General features: G+C 58.4%; 1 protein-coding gene across 2 annotated transcripts in view; it reads right to left on the bottom strand.

Moving 5' to 3' along the window:
- Positions 1-19099, bottom strand: part of Tpcn1 (two pore segment channel 1) — a 50895-nt gene extending 31796 nt beyond the window's left edge. Inside the window, exons 1-2 of one of the 2 annotated variants that reach the window (XM_021734261.3) lie at positions 18906-19099; positions 16001-16231 (exon numbers count right to left, since the gene is read on the bottom strand). In XM_021734261.3, coding sequence (XP_021589936.1) covers positions 16001-16112 — 112 coding nt within the window. In that variant the 5' untranslated portion in view covers positions 16113-16231; positions 18906-19099. The remainder of the gene's footprint in view (positions 1-16000; positions 16232-18905) is intronic. The other variant, XM_013363566.4, reaches the window with a different exon arrangement.
- Between the last annotated feature and the right edge of the window lie 254 nt (positions 19100-19353).

Here is a 19353-nt window from a genome sequence, read left to right as displayed (position 1 = left end):
GAGGAACAGGCCCGACCTCACCACAGGGCGGGCCTCCACAGCCTCGGTCAGGAGCAGGGCAGGAAGCCCCTGCCTCTGCATTTCTGCCTGGTCTGGAAGGTGGCTGGGCTGGAAACTCAGAAGGAAGGACAGAGGATGCCCATGGCCAGAGGGAGAAGTGGCCTCTAGGCCCTCGCAGCAGGGAGCGTCTCCACGGGAGGCTTTGGAAGGCCGCAGGATGCCACTAGAACATTCCTGGCAACCAGGAAGAGCACTGGGCCTGAGGTACCCCACGAGGGGAACAGCGCGCTCTGTACTCGCTGTGCCCAGGCAGAGCACTCTACGAAACCCAGGCTGGCAGACTAGCACGGCCCTCAGGCCAAACCACAGCCACTGAGGATCCAGGAGGCCCCTGCCCCTGATCCTCCCTCCTCGAGCTTGGCAGTCAGCCCAAGGAGGTGAGCCTGAGGCCAGGGAGGACAGCGGAAAGGAAGAAAGTGCTGAGCTGACAGCACGGAGCTGCAACACCCTCCCCCACCGACCCAGAACACAGGCAGCTGCACGCAGAGCAGGCGGCCAGGGTGACCTGCCTGCACAGATGGCCTCGCCCCTCCGCTGATGTAACAGGCCCAGGCTCTCAGCAAACAGCTGGCTGCCCTGTGTGGAGCCTCCAAAAGGGCCCTGCAGAGAATCCAGTGTTTCCGCTTGCTGGAGCCCAGCACGCAGCAGCGTCCTGGAGCCACTAGATAAACAGAAACAGCTTCCATATGCCGCCAGGAGTGCGCCAGGCAGGGGGCAGGGCAGGCCTGTGCCACCCCCACCCGCAGGTGCTGGGTCAGCTCCGCTGGGTAAACCCCGGGCCTCGGTCTTAGGCCTGGGGACAGAGGTCGCTTTGAATAAATCCACAAGGGTCACTTGGCAGAGCGCGAGCTTTCTCAGGTGGAGTGACACTGGGGCTCCAAACCATTCCTGTCTCCACCTTCCTCCATCTCACTTTTTAAAATGCTGGCAACGTCACACACTCATACCCCCACCCTCGCGCCCCTTCCTCCACTAACCCTCTCTCTCTCTCTAGGAGAGGGCACTGGTGGTGTTGCTGGGGATGGAACCCAGGGCCTGCTAGGAGCACTAGACGCTGCTCCCCCTGAGCTCCGCCCGCAGCCCGTCACACATTCTTGAACACCCACCCCCCCACACACACACATCCTCTTCGGACAGGTGCAGCCCTAGATGCCTCAGGTCCCCTGCTCATGATGTCCCTCCCCAGAGCCGCCCTTCTCCCCCACCCTCACCCCCCAACCCCCGTCCACCGAAGCTGGGGCAGGAGAAGGCCAAGCACAGAGGTGAAGCCCACAGAGCTCTGGCCTCCAGAGACCCGCGCCCAGCAGACAGCGAGCGCCTGGCCACCCTGGGCAGTGGCTACGGGGCCCCACTCTGGGAAGGCACTGGAGGAGAGGAAAGGAATCCAGGTGCTGCTGAGCTTCGCAGGCACAGGTGCCACAGTGCTTCTGTGCGGTCAGCACTTCAGGCCCCAGATGGAAATAGAGTGGGGGTCCCAGGCAGGAGACAGTGGCGGCTCCTCCTCCTCCTCTCTGTAACTGGCAGCAAGATTGGGGGAGAGCACAGCCACGCTACCCTGCAAGCCAGCAGAGGATCAGCGGGCAGGAGACCCCAGCAAACTCCCTGACCTCCGGCAAGGCGAGGACTGGCACAGAGCCCTCCCAGCTGAATGGCTGGCATGGGCCCAAAGCCTGTCCTGCCAAGGCTCTGCAGAGGAGGAGAGGAGGCCTGGCAGAAGGGCTTTGGCCACCCTCACTGTGCTCACCTGACAGGCGCTTCAGTGGTCAAGTCCAAAGGAACCATCCCTGGGGCCAGTCCTGGAGGGCCATGGCAGGACAGGACCAGAGGTGGAGAGCAGTCAGCTACACAGAGGAGGAGGGCAAGCGGGCGCAGGCCAGAGACCACATGCTCCTGGGAGCCCAGAGCAGGGACACATGAAGGCAGCGGGGCCGGGAGGCCAGGGAATGGACGTCACCCCGGGCAGCTGCAGCCTGTGGCACTGCCCCCACACTGCCACAGGGCTGCAGACACAACCTCGGGAGACCCTGCTCGTCTCCTTTTGGTTCTGGGGACTGAACCCAGGACTCTCTACCACTAAGTCATGTCCCCAGGCCTGTTTTTTTTTTTTTCTATTTTGAGACAGGGTCTCTAAGATGCTGAGGCTGGCCTCCAACATGCAATCCTCAGCCTCCAGCTGGATCACAGGCATGCGCACCACTGTCTAGAAAGGCTAACTCCTATGGCCAAACACGTGGCTTGATTTAAGGAGGTATTTATTCAGCACCTACTGTGTACCAGCATTGTACTGAGTGCTGGATTAGAAAATATAAACCTATGACCGTTTGTCCCCTTGAAGCTCCGAACGTGGAGGTGACAAAAGGAAGGAGAGTCGGGCGCACTGAAGTCGTTCATCAGTTACAAGGGCCTAAAGGCTGCATACACTCTGGACAGCGGGCAGTGTCGGGAGGCTTTTGGGGTGGTCAGTGTGGGGAGAGGGCACGTTCCAGAACAGGGCAGTCAGGCATGAGGCACAGAGGGGCATGTGACAGGGCACATCTGGGGAGCTGCAGAGGCTCAGCGACCCAGAGCCCAGGGCCTGGGGCAGGCAGATGTAGTGGGAAGTGACAGTGGAAGGACAGGAAGACCTGCACTCAGGGCTGGCCAGGCGCCTGGTGCAGCTGCAAGGTTCTCGTCACCAGCACCCCTGAGCATTGCAGCACCCCTGAGCCAGACATGTCGCAGCCCCAGCTTGCTGAGCAGCACCTCAGGCCCTGAAGGCTAAGTGACCTGCCCCAGGTCACAGAGGAAGAAGCCGTAGGGCTGGGGTTTGAGCCCAGGCAGCCTGAGCTCCCACCTTCTCCGCCCCTTCAAGGCAGCGGGGAGGCAGCTGGGCCATCCGCCAAGTCATGAAGGTGAACTCGAGCCACGGGGTTCTCACGGCAAACACTCTGTACAGGCATCCCATCTGCAGAAAGCCAAAGGAGCTGGTCTTGGTCAACTCCTTAGCCATCTACGAACACGTACGGGGCAAAGCCACGCACCTGCAGGGCAGGCTACGCTCCCAGGGACCTGAGGGTCACTTTCTTTTCTTCTTCTTTTTTTTTTCTTATTGAAAATAGAGATGGAACCTGGGGACACTTTGTCACTGAGCCATATCCCCAGCATTTTTCATTCTTTGAGACAGGGTCTCACTTAGGGCCTTGCTAAGTTGCCTAGGCTGGCTTTGATCCTCCGGCCTCAGCCTCCCAAGCCACTGGGATGATAGGCGTGTGCCACCGCACCTGGCTCTCAGGATTGTCTTCTTGTCTACTCTTCTAGTTACCCTTCCCGGGGTGGAGAACCATGTGTTGTCCTGCCGATGTCCCCTGGAAATTCTTGGTGAGGGAGGACATGAGGGCCCCTTTGGTCCTGGAGCATCAACCTGGCCCTGCACGGCCTGCTCCCCAGGCGCAGCTATTCAAGGACACGGATGGCTCTCTGCCCCCATGCGTTCGAAGTGCGTGCAGAGTGCTCGGGCTTTCAACAAACACTGGTGTGGCCCAGGCTACACACACACACACACACACACACACACACACACACACACACAGCATGCTTGCCTGGCGGCCTCCCAGTGAGGAGCCAGCACCTGTGCAAACATCTGTCCTGCCTTCACTTGGAAGCATCAGAAATGCTAATTGAGAACCACTCATGGGAATGGGGACAGGGACGCAGAGACAACTGGTGCTCTATGGCCCCTGCGAGAGGGCAGCAGACACAGTCAGCCAGACTCACCCTGCACCAGGGTGGCCAATGTGCCCACTGATGGGGCCCTTGAGCCGGGGCTGGACGTCCACTAGAACCCGGGGTCACACAGTCCATTCCCAGGGGGCTGGCTGGACCCAGTAGGTGAGTCTGCTACTGCTGTAGGTGGCTCTGGGCACAGGACAAGGGGACACCACAGGGAAGTGAACGCAGGAAGGAAGCCCGTGTCCCGGGACTTGGTGGCTTGAGCACACCATGTCACCAGGGAGATGAAAGCCTGGGACAGGCGGTGGCCAGGCACTGAGCCAGTCTTCCCTTCCTTTACCTCAGTTTCCCTGTCTGTCAGGTGGGGAGGGCAGTCCACAGAGCATCGTCAAGAAACAACAGCAGAGACCAAGAGGACAATGGCAGGAGGTGAGCAAGGTGCGGAGGCATACGCCTGTGATCCTGGCGGCTTAGGGGCTCACAAGTTCAAGGCCGGCCTCAGCAACTTAGCGAGAACCCCGTCTCAAAATGCAAATAAGAAGGGCTGAGGAGGGGCTCAGCGGTAGAGCAGCCCCAGGGTTCAGTCCCGGGTACTAACAGGGAAAGGACAGCAGGAGGAGGCGGGGTTCTGGTGCTGTGCAGCCCATACGGCCAGGATCTGCCTACTATCCCCCGGCTGCAGCCAGGAACCTGCCCACTGTCCCCCAGCTACTACCACGAAACCCTCAAGGAGATGCAGAAAACCAGGAAGTGAGGAATTAACAAAAGGCAGGAAGAGCTCCAGTTCCCGGTGGAGAGGGTCCTCTGATCACCACTCAGGGGCTCAGAAGAGGGCAGCATTGATGCTCCGCTGATGGCAGACTCCGGGGGGCCCTCAGTGGCATTCAGTTTCCGGCATGGAGCTGGTACCAGGCCTGACACGCCACTTCCCACTTACCTTTGTGTCCACCTGGCTGCAAATACTCTTGTCCCCATTTCACAGAGGAAGAAACTGACACCCAGGAGAAACAAGCTCAGCAGCTCACTCGATGCTGCTCAGCTACCAAGTCACGACCGTGCAGAAGGCCACCGAGGAACTGTCAAAGTGCTGCTGAGTGGGGACAGCACCACTCTCCAGCACACGCGGGTTCCCACAGCTAGAATTCCCCAAGCTGCCCCACAGGCCTCCAGGGCCCCCCCCACCCTCTGCCTCGCCCCCAGGAGGAATGGAAGGTGCACAGCAGGACCACACGCACCGGCAGCCCCGAGGCTGGAGGACCTGGGCTGATAAACTCTGAGCCCGGGGGACACTTCTAGACTGTCCACAGGACAACTGTGACTGCCAACAGGCAGGCCAGCAAGAAGAGGGGACCCTCAAGAGCCATGGAGAGAAGACGCCACGCCGAGAAGACGCCACGCCTGTGGATGACCACCCACAAGTAAAAGCCATCGCATCCCGAAGCGTGGGCGGCTTCCAAGCCACTACCACACAGACGCGTCACCCGGGCTGAGCTCCAGCAAGAGAAGAACAACGGGAGGAAATGGAACCACCACCTGCCAAAAGGAGGCTGCGGGCAGCTGGGGGACAGTGTGGTGCGGGGCACTCAGTGTGAGGGAGGGTGGGGTCGGGCACCCGCGGACACGGCATTCCAGACACGAGGGCGCCCAGCCTGGGAGCAGAGACCTGCGCTCCATCCAGCAGGCGGCTCCAGGGGAAGCTCGGCCCGCCCTGGCTATTTCCGAGCTGGTCACATGTCACTGAGCCTCTCCAGCACCCCAGATGGCTCCAAGGGCTAAGCTGTGACAGAGTCACCCAGGACACTGGATGTTTTTGGAATCTGGTGACTCACTCCCAAATAGGTCACTCCATGCCTGTTTATCAAGGGCCCAGGGTTTGTGTACCCAAGACCTGCTGCTGCCTTTGTAAAACCTAGACTCCCAGCAAGAGGCCCAGCTGTGTCACAAATCAGCACCAAAGCAGCAGCTGGCAGCTGAGGGCACCTTCCCGTCCCATCCCACCAGCCCTCACCGTGGGCGTCATGGAGACGCCAGAAAGAAACCCACAAGCCGGCAGAGCTTCCTCTGGAGGGAATGGGATTCACGTGACGCTGTGTGACACCAGGGGCACTGTCCACGCCACACAAGGCTCTCCCTAGCTCGGCCCCACAGGCCCCGTAACTCACTGGGATCCACCATCTCTATAAGTCCACACGGCACCCAGTCCTTCCCCGGGGACGGAGCTGGGAGCGAGCGGCCTGGGCATGGAGGGCAGGAGGCTGAAGGACATAGCCACTGGGCACAGCGGGCAGGAGAGGCCTGGAAGAAAGGGCTCAGTCTGCAGCTGAAAAATGCCCACAGCAATATACCTGAGGCCAGAGACACCGCAGGCCCTGCAGTGGAACTGGTTTACACGGGAAGATAAGGGATGATGCGCTTATTAGAGACCTAGCGCCAGCCCCAGGCTCCAAGACTCTGCAGTGAGAAAACAGAGGCCAGGCCGGGCAGGCCGCCGGACCAGAGCACAGGTCTCCAAGGACTCTGCCTCATTCCACTCAAGAGCCCGGGCACCCCTGGCACGTGCCACCTGTAGGCCCAGCAACTCGGGAGGGTGAGGCAGGAGGATCCAAGTTCCAGGCCACACTGGGCAACTTGACAAGACCCTGCCTCAAAATGAATTAACAAAGGGCTGGGGGTGTGGCTGGGTGGCACAGCGCTTCCAAACATGCACGAAGCCTGGTTCAGTCCCCAGGACAACACCCCAAAACAAGAGTCGGGCCAAAGAGGTGATGCATTTATGGCTCCTCAGCTACTCAGCACTGTGCATGGAGCTGGGGGCGCTCAACCACCAAGACACATTCCCAGGCCCTTTTTTTTCTCTTTGGAAACAGGGTCTTGCTTAGTTGCTTAGGGCCTAAATTGCTGAGGCTGGCCTTGAGTCTGCGATCTTCCTGCTTCAGCCTCCCTCCTCGCTGGGATTACAGGTGTGTGCTATGGAGAGAGATATGGGTAGAGAGATGCTCCCACAACAGAGGAGGCAGGGCTCTGACCGGGAGCAACAGAGTCTTTCGCGGCCAGCATCTGCCTGGCCCTGGGTCCCAACAACACTTGCTGAGGACGAGCTGCACTGCCCACTGCACACCTGCAAGACAGGGAGGGACACCTCCACTCTGCAGGGACTGTAGGACAAACCACTTAGACACCACTGCACCTGCTCCTGACAGCTGTCCCCAGCCCCCACCGCTCTGCCAACAGGGGACAAGGATGGCTCCAGGGAAGATGTCACTTAATGTAGAGTGAAGGCCACTGGTCTGCACCTCCTGGATTCGCTCTTGGGCCCAGGAACAGGGAGACGCCTGCACAGCACCCCAGGGAGTCTGTGTAGCATTCTCCATGCAGCCAAGGCTGGAAAGCCCCCGAGAAGCTCACCTCCTCGGAGTTCACCAGGCAAAACTGAGCCTTCTGTGGGAAAATGAAATTCCTAGATTATTCGGACCTTAAACACAAAGGCTGGGGGCAGTGGTCCACGCCCGTAATCTCAGTGACCCAGGAGGCCAAGGAAAGAGGATCGCAAGTTTGAGGCCAGCCTCAGCAATTTGAGGCCATCTCAAAAAAAAAAAAAAAAGACTGGGGATGTAGCCCAGGGTAAAGTGCCTGTGAGTTCAACCCCAGCACCAAAAAACAAACAGAAGACACTGCTGCTGGATCAGTGCCGGCTCTGGCGCCCACGGCCAACAGAGAGACCCAGAGCGCACGTTAGGATCTGAATCCACATACAGGAGGAAGGGGACGTCCCGAGGACAGGTTCTCCATCCAGGGGAGAGGAGGGAGCCTAAGGGCCGGGCTGCGGGCTGCGTGGATGGATAGCTGCCTGGTCAAGCCCAGGTCAGGACGGATTGTTTGGGTCCCGTTGCTGCACGAGACAAAGCGGGCACTTATCAGCCGGAAGGAGTGAGAAGCGTTTGTTCAGCCAGGAGAGCTGACGGGCTGCACTGAGGGCAGCGCCTGATGGGGTGGGGAGGGCAGAGCAGAGGTGGGGCAGGGCCAGGCACAGCCCACGCCCACCCCGGCCCCCCTGGCTCTCACGGGGTTCCTCCTGCCCAAGGCTGCCGGGTCTGTGCCCCAAGAGACACATCGGGCCCCACGCCAGGTCCCTGCGAGGGTTCTCTTCAGTTCGGCATCATCCAGCCATTTCCTGAGTCCCTCTAAGAGGCAGGAGCAGCCGGGGGCTTCGAGACTTGCACACCCACCCAGAGCGGGGAGGTGCTGTGAGGCTGGTCAGGGAGCCAATCAGAAGAGGCCAAACCTGCACCCCACCTCTGCGGGACAGCCTCCACTCCCCACCTCCAACCTCCAGAAAGTAAAGCTGCCCCTGCTCAGGGCTGACCCACCCAAGGCCGCTGGAGGGTTACCATGGAAATAGCATCCAGAGTTGGCCAGTGGCAAGAGGCTCTGCCATCTCATCACCTTCTGACCCCACCCAGTGGCTTTGCACCCACTTGACCAGGCCAGCTCTGCCACAACACCCTAAGCGTCCACAGCTGGCTCCCGCTGACCCACGGCCTGACTGGCTGACGCCTACCACGCACAGGGCTGCACCGTGTAGGAGGCAGCTCCAAACTCGCTGTGGAGCACACTGTCCTTGTAGCTTCAGGACAGTCACAAGAGGCGGTATTGGTGCTGGTGTCACTTCACGGATGAGGAGACCAAAGCTTGGAGAGGTCCCGACCGGCCCAGGCTCTGGTGGCGAACAGCAGTGCTGGGTTCAAACCTGGCGTCTGACCCCAGGGGGCCCTCACCACCCCCAGACCCAATCCCCACCAGCCACTGTCCACAGCCCTGGCTCCCACCCTCCTACAGCACCCTGGGCACACGCCAACTGCCACTCCCCCAGGGCCCGGCTCCCTGGCTCCCCCACAGCACCGTGCCAGCAGAGGTCACCTGGGGACGGCATGCAAACTCCAATGCACGGTGGCACCAGGCAGGGGAGGTGGCGTGGAGGCCGGGCTGTGTTGGAGGCAGAGGAAGCTGCTTGTGGCTTGGCAGCCTGTTCCCTCTTAGAGCATAGTTTAGGCCAAACAAAGCAAGCACGACTGTGTCCTGGGGCTACCACCAGGCCACCCAGTCTGGTTGCTCATTTCCAAACACCCTGAGGCAGCCTGCCCTGCTCTAGCAGGACACCCCCACACCCCAGCAGGGCATGGTGGGACAAGGAAAGCCCCCGCCTTCCATGTCCTGCTCCCGGCCCTGCTCCCCCTCTCTGTGGGACAGTCTTTCACTTCCTGTTCATCAGCCCTTTGCTATTTTATTTAAGAACTGCAAAACCTTATTTTAAAAATATGCCTTCCTTACAAACTTAAGACCCGAGGACACTCCTTTCCTCCACCACCAGACCAGTTCCTAAATGTGGACCCCAAAGAAAGTCCCTAGTGTAAGAACCACAATATTTAAATAGGTGAAAGACGACACCCACAGGCATCCAGGCCCATCACCACCCCTTTCAAGACGGCCCACTCATCCTCTGGGGCGGGCTTTCCTGCAGCTCCCTATTCCCAAACAGGCAGACTCCGCCTCCTCCCCGGCCCCCGCCCCGTGTTCCCGCCCACACCCCTCCTGAATCCTCCTGCAAGCCCAGCTGTCCCTGCAGGGAGGCTGGGGCAGGAGGGCAGAGGGTCTGAGGCCACCCTGGGCAGCTCAGGAAGACCCTGTCTCAGAGTAAAATGGGCTGGAGATGCAGCTGATGGCTGAGTGGCCCTGGTTCCATCCACAGGACCGGGGAAAAAAACACAACACAAGAAAGCCAAGCCAGCCCCAGATGTCCCCACGTGCTGCCACTCACTCGCTCCAAGTCCTTCCTCCACGTACCTCCATATGGTGATAGTTCACGAACACAAAGGCAAAGTGAAAGAGCCCCTGGGAGACGGGCTGCTGCCCTGCCTGGCCCACGTGACACCCTGACCTGCCTGGCCCCTGGCCCAGGGCTCTCCCTAGGCCCAGGGCTCTCCCTAGGCCCAGCGCTCAGAGGCAGACCTCTAGGTCCCAGGAAGGCCACTGCTTTCTTTAATTTGAGGTGGTTTGTCCTGAGCAGAAGACAAAGGCTGAGCTGGCTCTAGGTGGGGGTGGGGGCAGCTGACTGGGCTTCACTGAGTCCGGATCAGCTACTGGGGTCCACAGACCAGAGCTAGATCAACGCCCGCGCTGACTGCTCTTGAAACACGTGGAGAGTGTCTGCAACACTAGCCGAGCCCAGCGGTAGCTGCCCTCCCAGGGCACAGTCCCAGGGACCCAGGGGAGTACAAGTCACTTCCTCTGGATGGTGAGTAGGCGGGGGGGGGGGGGGGGCACTCCTGTAGTGAGCCAAGCACCCCCATCGAGGAGCCAGCGAGGCAGAGAGGGTCCCTGTGTAAACATGACACAAGCCCCAAACCCGTCATCCAGACAGCCGGGGACATTTCTCTGGCAAGTGTGACGCAGGGTCATGTGCCACTGAGAAGCAACTGCCCCACTGTCCGTGTGGCCCTCTGATCTGCCCAGCCGCTGCCCACTCCCCCTCCTCCGCCTTTCTCTTCCGGCTCTAATCCTGGCTCCTGCCAGTTTCCATTCCCAGCCCAAATCTTCTGGTTCCAACTTCTCCGATGGGATGCATATGCCACTGCCATACGGGACGCCCTGGGGAAGGGCCACGCCAGGCTCGAGCTGGGGACAGGTCTTCCCAGTCTGGGGGCCCCACACCGTCACATAAGGCGGGGGGTTTACTATCCAGGCATGGACGCCATGGACCAGCGCCTGGTAGACAAGCTTGATTTCTAAAAGAGAAAAAGTAGAAACCAACTTCCCAAGAGAAACCCTGGACACTCGGCTCCTCGGAACAGCTCCCCTTCACGCAGGCTGCAGCTGGGTCTTGCCTGCATCAGGAGACGTGGGTTCAGCTGCCGGGAGCCTCAGTATCCTCCTCTGCAAGATGCCCTGAGGGCACCGACCTCAGAGAGGCACTGGAAGACCCCGAGATGCAGAGAGCACCAGCAAAGCGCTCACCCAGCGCCAGCCCAGAGCAGGGGCTCACCAGCCACGGTCACGGGGACCGCTGAGCACCCAACAGGGCAGGAAGGGCCCGCGTCAGGAGATGCTCCTACAGGGCTGCAAGGGGCCTCGGTGGGCATGGAGAGCTGCTCCTGGGCTCCCTGGGAGGGGCCATCAGGGACCCCGCTGCTCCCACTCTGGGCTACTGTGCTGTAACCTGAAGCAGCCCCACAAGGACCCTGCAACTGCAGCCATCAAGGCCCTACTGGGACCCTCTAAGCCCTCTGTGTCCCCTTCCTGACTCGGACGCTGACTGCTGACGGTTCTGGCTCGTGAAGCGCTTTCAGAGCACATGAACTCAGACCTCTCCAGGGCCATCGTAAGGCGGCTACCTCCACAGCTACCACCTCCACGGTGGCCTGCTGTGCTCAGAGGGCAGAGATGGCATTTCGTGGCCGAAGGGCAGGGGGCCCAACACAACAGACAAGACTCCTGAAGAGACCGAGAGCCATGGAAGTGAAAGGCTCCAGTCCCTGCTACAGGGCGCGGCTCGGCACTGGGGGTTTGTGCTGCCCACGGCCTGGTGCTGCCCAGCATTCTGCCCAGGCAGGCCCTAAAACACCAGGGAGGGACTCCAGCAGGGCCACAGGCCCCCTCCAAGAAGGCAGAGGACACCTAACTGCTGCCTCAGCCTCTGCAGGATGGCAGCCACCTCTGGGTAATAAGTAAGGCAGAAAGGACTCGCGCTCTGGCCTGGATCGGCGGCCCTGCTCACAGTCGTCCTTCCAAAGCAGCAGCGCCGTCTCTGACCACGGTCCTAAGGTCACTGACTGGCCCAGTGCTTACCCCACGATCACACGCGAGGCTCCCAACCCCAGCTCCAACAGCCTGCCTGGCAGAGGCCGCCCTGACCCACACCACAGAGCCTGTCTCAGAACCCACTCTCTCAACCACGTGCTCAATGGTGTCACAGTGACAAGTCCCTCGGGCACCCTGCACCCCTGGACAAGCACAAAGGTGACGCCCAGTCTGAGGGACAGCCTCAGGTTCTGGAACCCGCCGGGGCTCACGACCCTTGGGAGCCGCCCACAGCTTCCTCCCAGCTCCCCTCGGCCACATCTGCAGGGGTCATTAGCTCTGGCCAGCCTTGGCCCAGCCTCAGGCCCGCAGGCTCTGGCTCCGGAACTCGGGAGAGGAGCTGGTGTCACACGCAAGCTCCGGCCGGGGACAGCAACCCAGGAAACTAACTCCCCACAGTACAGTACAGCGGGTGTCAGGTGAGGCAGGGGGAGGCAGGGGAGCTCCCTGATCTGTCACCTTGGCCTCACCCCTGAATGGCTTGTCACCCAGAAACCAGGAACAACCCAGTACCACCAGCCTGGCAACCACCCTTCCCCATCCAGAAAGGGCATGGGGTAGGTACAGGCCACTTCAGGCAGCAGCTGGGTTCAGAGGGCACAGGAGGGAAAAGCTGGGCGTGACCAGCATCTCCCCAGGGACCCCCACCCCGCGCTGCCCCGCCCACCAGCTCAGTGGAGGCTGCTGCTCACGCGCACAGCAGACTGTGCCACGGAGAAATGCCCCACCAAAGGCCAGCGCCAGGGACAGCTTCAAGGTGACTCCCGACTTCCAGGCTCCCCTGCTCCTACCTGCCCCTGTGTCAACCTGCCTGTGCCTGTGAGTCACTCACCAGCATCTCAGCAGCCACTTGTGCACCTGCAAGCCAAGGATCACATCCCACTGCCACACAGGAGAAAACGCCACCTTCCGGCTTCCTACAGGGACAAGGCCTTAGCACTGGGTTAAAAGTCACAGGCGGCCAGCCCGGCTCCTGGGGACCTGCATCTGACAGAGGTGAGCAGTCTCACAGGCTCAACTGTGTCCCCTCAAAATTCACAGGCTGAAGCCTGGAGCTCTAACACCTCAGAATGAGGCTGCATCTGGAGGCTGAGCCTCAGAGGGTAAGAAGGTACGACCAGGTCACACGGGTGGCTCTGACCCTAGAGGACAGAGTCTTTATCGGAAGAAAGACCCATGGACTGAGCTGAGGACACAGCAGAACACAAGGAGAAACCAACCCTGCCGCCACCTTGATCTTGGGCCTCGGCCTCCAGAAGGCAGCCCCCTGGTCCCTGGTGATTTGAGGCCACCTGGGCGGACTGACACAGAAGCAGACAGAGAAAGGCGCCCAGCTGCAGGTCAGGACAAGAGCCCAGGCTCCACCAAGGCTCACACCATGGGAAGCTGGGTGGTTCTCGGTGACCTGTGCCATAGTGCTGCCAGCTCCAGTGACCGCCTCTGTCCTTAGTCCCCCAAGGGTTTGTGGTCATAGACTGGCTAGGCTAGGGGTCTACAGGAGACTGCTGGGAAAAATGGGAATCAGCCACCGGTTAGGAGAAGACAGAGAAGACAGAGAAGACGCCAGAGTGGCGCCGCCCATCTGGCCTTCCGACAGCCGCCACATCCACCAACTCCAGACCCCGGCAAGCCAGACCTCTGCAGGCACCAAGCCGCAAGATCTGGAAATGAAGGGCCCAGTAGGTGACCAGATGGTTTAATAAGTAATCGCCACATGGTGGGCCACTGGTGAAGATGGACAACTCATCGAGACAGCAAAGCAGGAAGGAGCAGCCAGTGACCAGCTCCGGCAGGGAGGGGACGGGGCTCAGGGGAGGCTTCAAAGAGAAGGCATCGCAGGGCCTCCACGTGCAGGCGGCTTCCCAGCGAGGCGCAGAGGGTTGAGACAGCAGTGTGACATTGTGGGACAGGACAGGAATCGGAAGTGGCCAGGCAAGAGGGCGGTGGAATACACAAGGACTTGCAGGCCAGCGGGACAGCCGGGCTGTGTCCTGAGGGTGGGAAGGTCCCCAGGAGCTCCCAGAGGAAACTCGGCTGCAGCCGGGGCATTCAGCAGCAGGCCTGAGGGAGCGGCTCAGTGCCAACTCCCAAGCCGGACCCAACTTGGCCCTCGCCAAGGCCAAGCGGGCCTCTGCGTGAGTCCCTGTCCGGGGCAGCCCCGCTATGCTCCCCAGTCAGGCCCGGGGGTCAGACCCACTGGTTCTCTGGCGTTAGCACTTGAACAGACAGCGTGAGGCCGAGGCACTAAAACCCGGCAGAGACACCAGGCCCTGGAGGCAGCAACCTCTCTGTTCTCGAGAATCAAACCAAAATGAGCCACCAGCTTCAGCAAGGGAGAAGGACCCGCTGGGGCCTCACTGTCTCCCTGGCCTACTTCCTGCCCATCAGGCTCTGTCCCCAGTTCAAAGTCTGATCTCGACAGGAGCTGGGTTGATCTTCCCACTTTTATCCCACAGGACAGCCGGACACCCTACCTGAGTTCCAAGGCTTTATGGGGATTTATAAGATGCAGCAGGGCTTCCACTTAGAATCTGAGCTGAGCCATTGGCAAGCCCCACCTTCCAGCCTACTCCCTGGAGCCTGTGAGGGCCTCCCTGGCCAGACGGTGCCCCTCTGAAGCCAGGTCTGTGCACATCCCCAGCGGCAAGGGAGGACGGGTGTGCCTGGACCAGTGACCTCACCTCCTCAAGGCCACTTCTCTACACACCCAGAGGATGACAAGAACCACCTTCAGATCATCTGATGAGATAATATTTATAAATGCTAAGAGCCCAGCATGTACTGCGCCCTGGGTTTGATCCCCAGGAGGGAAAAAAATCTTAAAAATTAAATAAAAAGCTAAGGAGGGAATGGGGGGTTTGGGGCTCAGTGGTAGAGCGCTTGCCTTGCACACATGAAGCACTGAGTTCAATCCTCAGCACCACATAAAAATAAATAAAGATATTGTGCCAGCTACAACTAAAAAAATATTTTAAAAAAGCCAAGGAGTTGCACTCACGTTTATTAAAGCCTTATGAAGAAAAAAGGAGAAAAAGAAGAGGAAGGAGGAGGAGGAGGAGCAGAAGCAGGAGGAGGAGCATGAGGAAGAGGGGGAGGAGGAGGGGGAGGAGGAGAGGGAGGAGGAGGGGGAGGAGGGGGGAGGAGGAGGGGGAGGAGCAGGAGGAGGAGGAGCAGGAGCAGGAGAAACAGGAGGAGGAGGAAATGTGGGGAAAAGGGAAAGAAACCCAAGGCAGATTGTCCTAAGTTCAAATCTCTGCTCAACCACTTGCCAGCTCCGTGGCCTTGGCAAAGTTATTCCACCTCTCTGAGCCTTGGTTTCCAACTCTGTGAAACAGGGAGCATTCTGTACCTTGCAAGGGGATCTTAGAAAGAAAACAGCTGGAGCTAGAAATTGGAACCACTGCTTTCTTGGCCTGGTGGCGCTGAAGGGAGATCTGGCGTGTGTGCTAACCCTCCTTCAGAGGCCAGCCCTGCCACCCTAGATGGGGGTGAGCACGCTGCAGTAAAGACAGGCCTGTTGGTGGGGCACACCCATGCCCCCATTGACACTGCTCTCCTTCACGTCCCGAGGTGGTGGCAGAGCTCCCTCACCCAGCTGCATCTCCTCTGGACAAAGGAGATGGGAGAGCCAGGCTCAGGCCGCCTGGTTGCAAGTGGGAACAAGGGCAGACGGTGTCCGTTGGCTCAGGAGCCCCAAAGCCTTAGGAGCCTGCTGGAAAGGCCAGTTATTCTAAGCGTCTGAGCTGCAGCCTGCGCAGAGACAGCAGGCGCCTTCGGGAGCAGGACCAGAATGCATCTGAAGGCCTCTCGCTGTGCCAGAGACTCACTTAAAATTTTAAAAATTTAAAGCTTACCACCTCTCTGGGGTTCGCACTGTGCTAGGCTTTGGTTCCGAGGAGGACAGAGTAAAACCCCAAACCCTCAAATCAATGGACGGCGATCGATGCGCCCCTCCACCCTGCCCGGGCTTCGCAGGGACTGAGCGGGAGCCGAGAGAAGCAGTCGGCGCTGCTCCTCCTGCCAACGGTTCCAGATTGGGACAGACGGAGGCTGGTGTCGAAATCTGTTTCTTTTTTTAACAAGGAATGGGACAGGGAAGCTGGCCAAGGAGCAGGTTGGCCCAAGGTCCCTGCCAAGCACCCATGGACAAAAAGCCAAGGCACTGCAGGTGATGGGCGGGTGTGGCCAAGGCCCACTGGGCTCCGGGAGGCACACAGACCCCCGCCCGGGCTCCACAATGGTGGGGCTGTGGCACTAGAAGCCTCAAGTGTGGGGACAGGCAAAGGGCACCTGCCTCTTCTAGCAGACCAAGGCCCACGTCATCTGTCACCCTGAAATCGAAAAGCCCTGGTCCCTGCCGCTCAGTCCACTGTCTTACTTTTGCTGGGCAGCTCCTCTTGACCCAGGCCATTGGAGGGAGCCAGAGGGGCACTGCCACCCTCGTCCAAGGTCAGGATGAGGGGCACGTCGTCATCTAAGCTCACGGCCATGGTTTCCTCCCCGCGGTCCTCAGGAGGCAATGGCCAGGGCTTCACACAGCTGCTCTTTCACAGTCACCGAGCCAGAGGTGCTTCTCAGAACCTCCTCCATGAGGGGCATCTTCTAGAGTCTGGAGGATAAAAAAGAAAGACAATTATTAAAACGTAGCCAGAGAGGACGAATGGGTTCTGGATTTGGTATTGGTGATGGCGGCACGTCCCCATGACTGCACTCGAAACCACTGAATTATGGAGGCTGTGGTAAACGCGCAGAGCGTGAACTATTATCTCGATTTAAAAATAGTCACAAAAGTGTCATCACTTTACGACATGGGGAAGGGCAGCCACAGAATGAAAAGTGCAGTTAGGGGAATGACATTTGGAGAGCGAGATAGGGCTGACCGGTTCCACCTCCACCCCTCTTCACACTTAGCTGGGTGTGACTGTCATAAAGATTTTGAAGACCAAAAAAAAAAAAAAAAAAGCATTGAAATAATTAGTGAGTATATGCTCTGTACAAGTAAAAGTCAACTGAAGCCTCATAATCACCCTAGGGATAGGTACAATTACTATGACAGTTGCAGAAGGGGACACTTCCGGCACAGAGAGGTTAAATAACTTTCCTAAGAACACACAGATAGAACGCCAAGCTTTGAACCATGCAGCCTGACCCCAATCCCATATTGGAGGCTACAACTCCTCCAAGTCCCCAAGCTCTTGTAGTTAGGCAGCACCTAACTTCAATGCTAATGAAGAGTTAGCATGACAGGTCATCCACGATCGCTGATCTCTTTTTTCACTTTTTTTTTCTTTTTGACTAACAACTTCCATATCGGTTTTACTAAGCAGCCTCTGAGACACACACACTCTCAAGATTACTCTGGACCATGGTGGGAAACAACATACTCCCTTCTCATACAGACATTGTTCTCCTAAGGTTTAGGTGCTTGAGGAGGAAAGAAAAGGAGAAAGTAATTTTTTTTTAAATGATGTCCATATCACTCAGCAGAAGCGCTCATCCCTAACTCCCAATTTAAAACACTCAGAACTAGCCTGTTAGAGTTTCTATTTATACCTCCCCATTTCCGCCTAGGAGGGCCAAAAGAAATGCCGAGACTCAGCAGATCCATCTAAAGACCTTTGAACTTGAAAATCGAGTAGCAAGATCTTTCCTCGACTGTGACCTCTGAGCTCAATCAACATTGCCTCCAGATGGACCCGCTGAATGGCAACTGGGTAATTTTCTTTAATGAATCACCGAATACCTCTGAGCAGATCCCTGTGCATCACAGGGAACAGCACATCTTTTTAAAACAAGGAGGCAGAAGTAGATGGCTAAGCCTGTAGCTCTCCGCCCCGCAGACTTCCTGTGACAGGATTTTTTTTTTAAAGTTTCCCCAGATCTGGGGATTGTTTGCTTTTAGATTTCACTAGAGGGAAGCAGAAGAGGAAATCTCAAATGAGACCCTACCTAATATTAGGCTGTCTTAATAATTATGCTTCATTTTGGTTTTGGTTCAACATTTTTTTTTCTTTTCTTCTTTTTTTTACTTTTTTTCTTTTTGGTGCTAGGGTGAACCCGAGGCCTCAAACATGCTAAGCACATGTTCTACCACTGAACTGTATCCTCAGTCTCTGGTTTAACTTTTTATCATGGATATTCTCAAACAAAGTAGAAAGAATATATTGAAGAACTTCCTTGTAGACATTTCTCAGCTTTGATAATTATCTCTCCGTTATTACTTTGAAGACAGGAGACTATTAACCCTCTCAACTCATCAAGGAGAGGTTTCTAAACTTTGTCACAACAGAAAGTAACATCACAGCGAGTAGTGTTTGTGTTTTAGCTGTTTAACACACGCATGTGTTGCCCTAGTTCAGTGGCTCTCAACTGGGGTGATGTGGCCCAGGGAACACTAACAAGTTCTGGAGACATTTTGATTGTCATAAATTGGGAGTGATTGTTAGTAAGCAGAGGCCAGGGGTACCACTGAGCAGCCTATAATGCATAGCTGAGACCCCACACACCCACAAAAAGGATCATGAGGCTCAAAATGTGGACAGTACTACTGCCAACAAATTCAAACACCCCTCTTTACAGATTTGGAAACTGGGTCTTAGATTGGTCAACTTGCCCAACTCCCTAAACAGCAAGGAAAGTTGTGGCAGCCAGATTTCAATTAGGGCAGTCTGAACTCAGGGACTCTCCCAGCTTAAACCTTACCTCTTCCTCCCAGAACCGGTTCCCCAATTTGAATTCAAACCCATCATTTTACAGAGAGAAAAATGAGGCCCAGAGAGGGGAAGGGAATTGTCCAAGGTCACACAGTGGACCCGCAGAGCTGGAACTCGGGACTCCGGGGTCCTAGTCCACTACTCCTTCCAAAGGCTCCGACTCTCCCTCTACAGAGGACCCGAAAGGTCACCCCTGGAGAAAGGGGACACTGAGTTGGCCAACACCGGCCGTCCGCTGGGGCAGCCTGCCCCGAGCACGAGTTTCCCGCGGGGTCACCTGGAGACTGCGGGGAGATGAGCGGGCTGAGGAAGGAAGAGGCAGGAGCGCCAGCTCCAGGGGCTCCAGGCTCCCATCAGGGTCCCCACGCGGGGGTCGCCCCAGAAAGCGGGAGGCAAAAGGGGTGCAAAGTGCCAGCCTAGGATGGAAGGGAGAAGCACCGCAGCGACTTCCCCAAGATCGCCCTGAGCCCCCCTGTCCACCACCCACACTCGCTGCCCTGCCGCGACCCCTTACTCCGGCAACCTTTGACCCCCGACCCCTGCCCTCTCCCGCGGGCCAAGCCCCCGCACCCTTGGATTCTTACACGCGCCGCCCCAGGAACCCGGACCGCACACCGGCGTCTGCACCGCGCAGCTCAGCCCGCCGGCGCCGCCACCAAAGCCCTGAGTCCAGAGCTGTTGCAGCCGCCGCCGCCACCGCCACTTGAGCTGCTGCCACCACAGCAGCTGCGCCAGCTCTCCGATCCGCCGCCTACCGGCCCCTCAACCCCGCCGGCCCGCCCCGTTTCCCTTCCGCCGTGGCCTATTGGCCACCCGGGCTGCCAGATGAGCTCTGATTGGTCAAGCCTCGCGTCCTTCCGCAGTTCTCGCCCACTGCAGGCGCCGGACTCGCCGCCCGCCTCTCTGGGAGGAGGCGGAACAAAGAAGCTCCGCCTCCCTCTCCCTCCCCTACTCTCCGCGTTACTCGCTCGGCCCGAACCCGAGGGAGTCCCAGGTCTTTCAATTGGTGGAACGTCAG

Source organism: Ictidomys tridecemlineatus, chromosome 2 (assembly GCF_052094955.1).
Source record: "Ictidomys tridecemlineatus isolate mIctTri1 chromosome 2, mIctTri1.hap1, whole genome shotgun sequence".
NCBI lineage: Eukaryota > Metazoa > Chordata > Mammalia > Rodentia > Sciuridae > Ictidomys > Ictidomys tridecemlineatus.
This window is presented reverse-complemented; position numbering and strand designations above follow the sequence as displayed.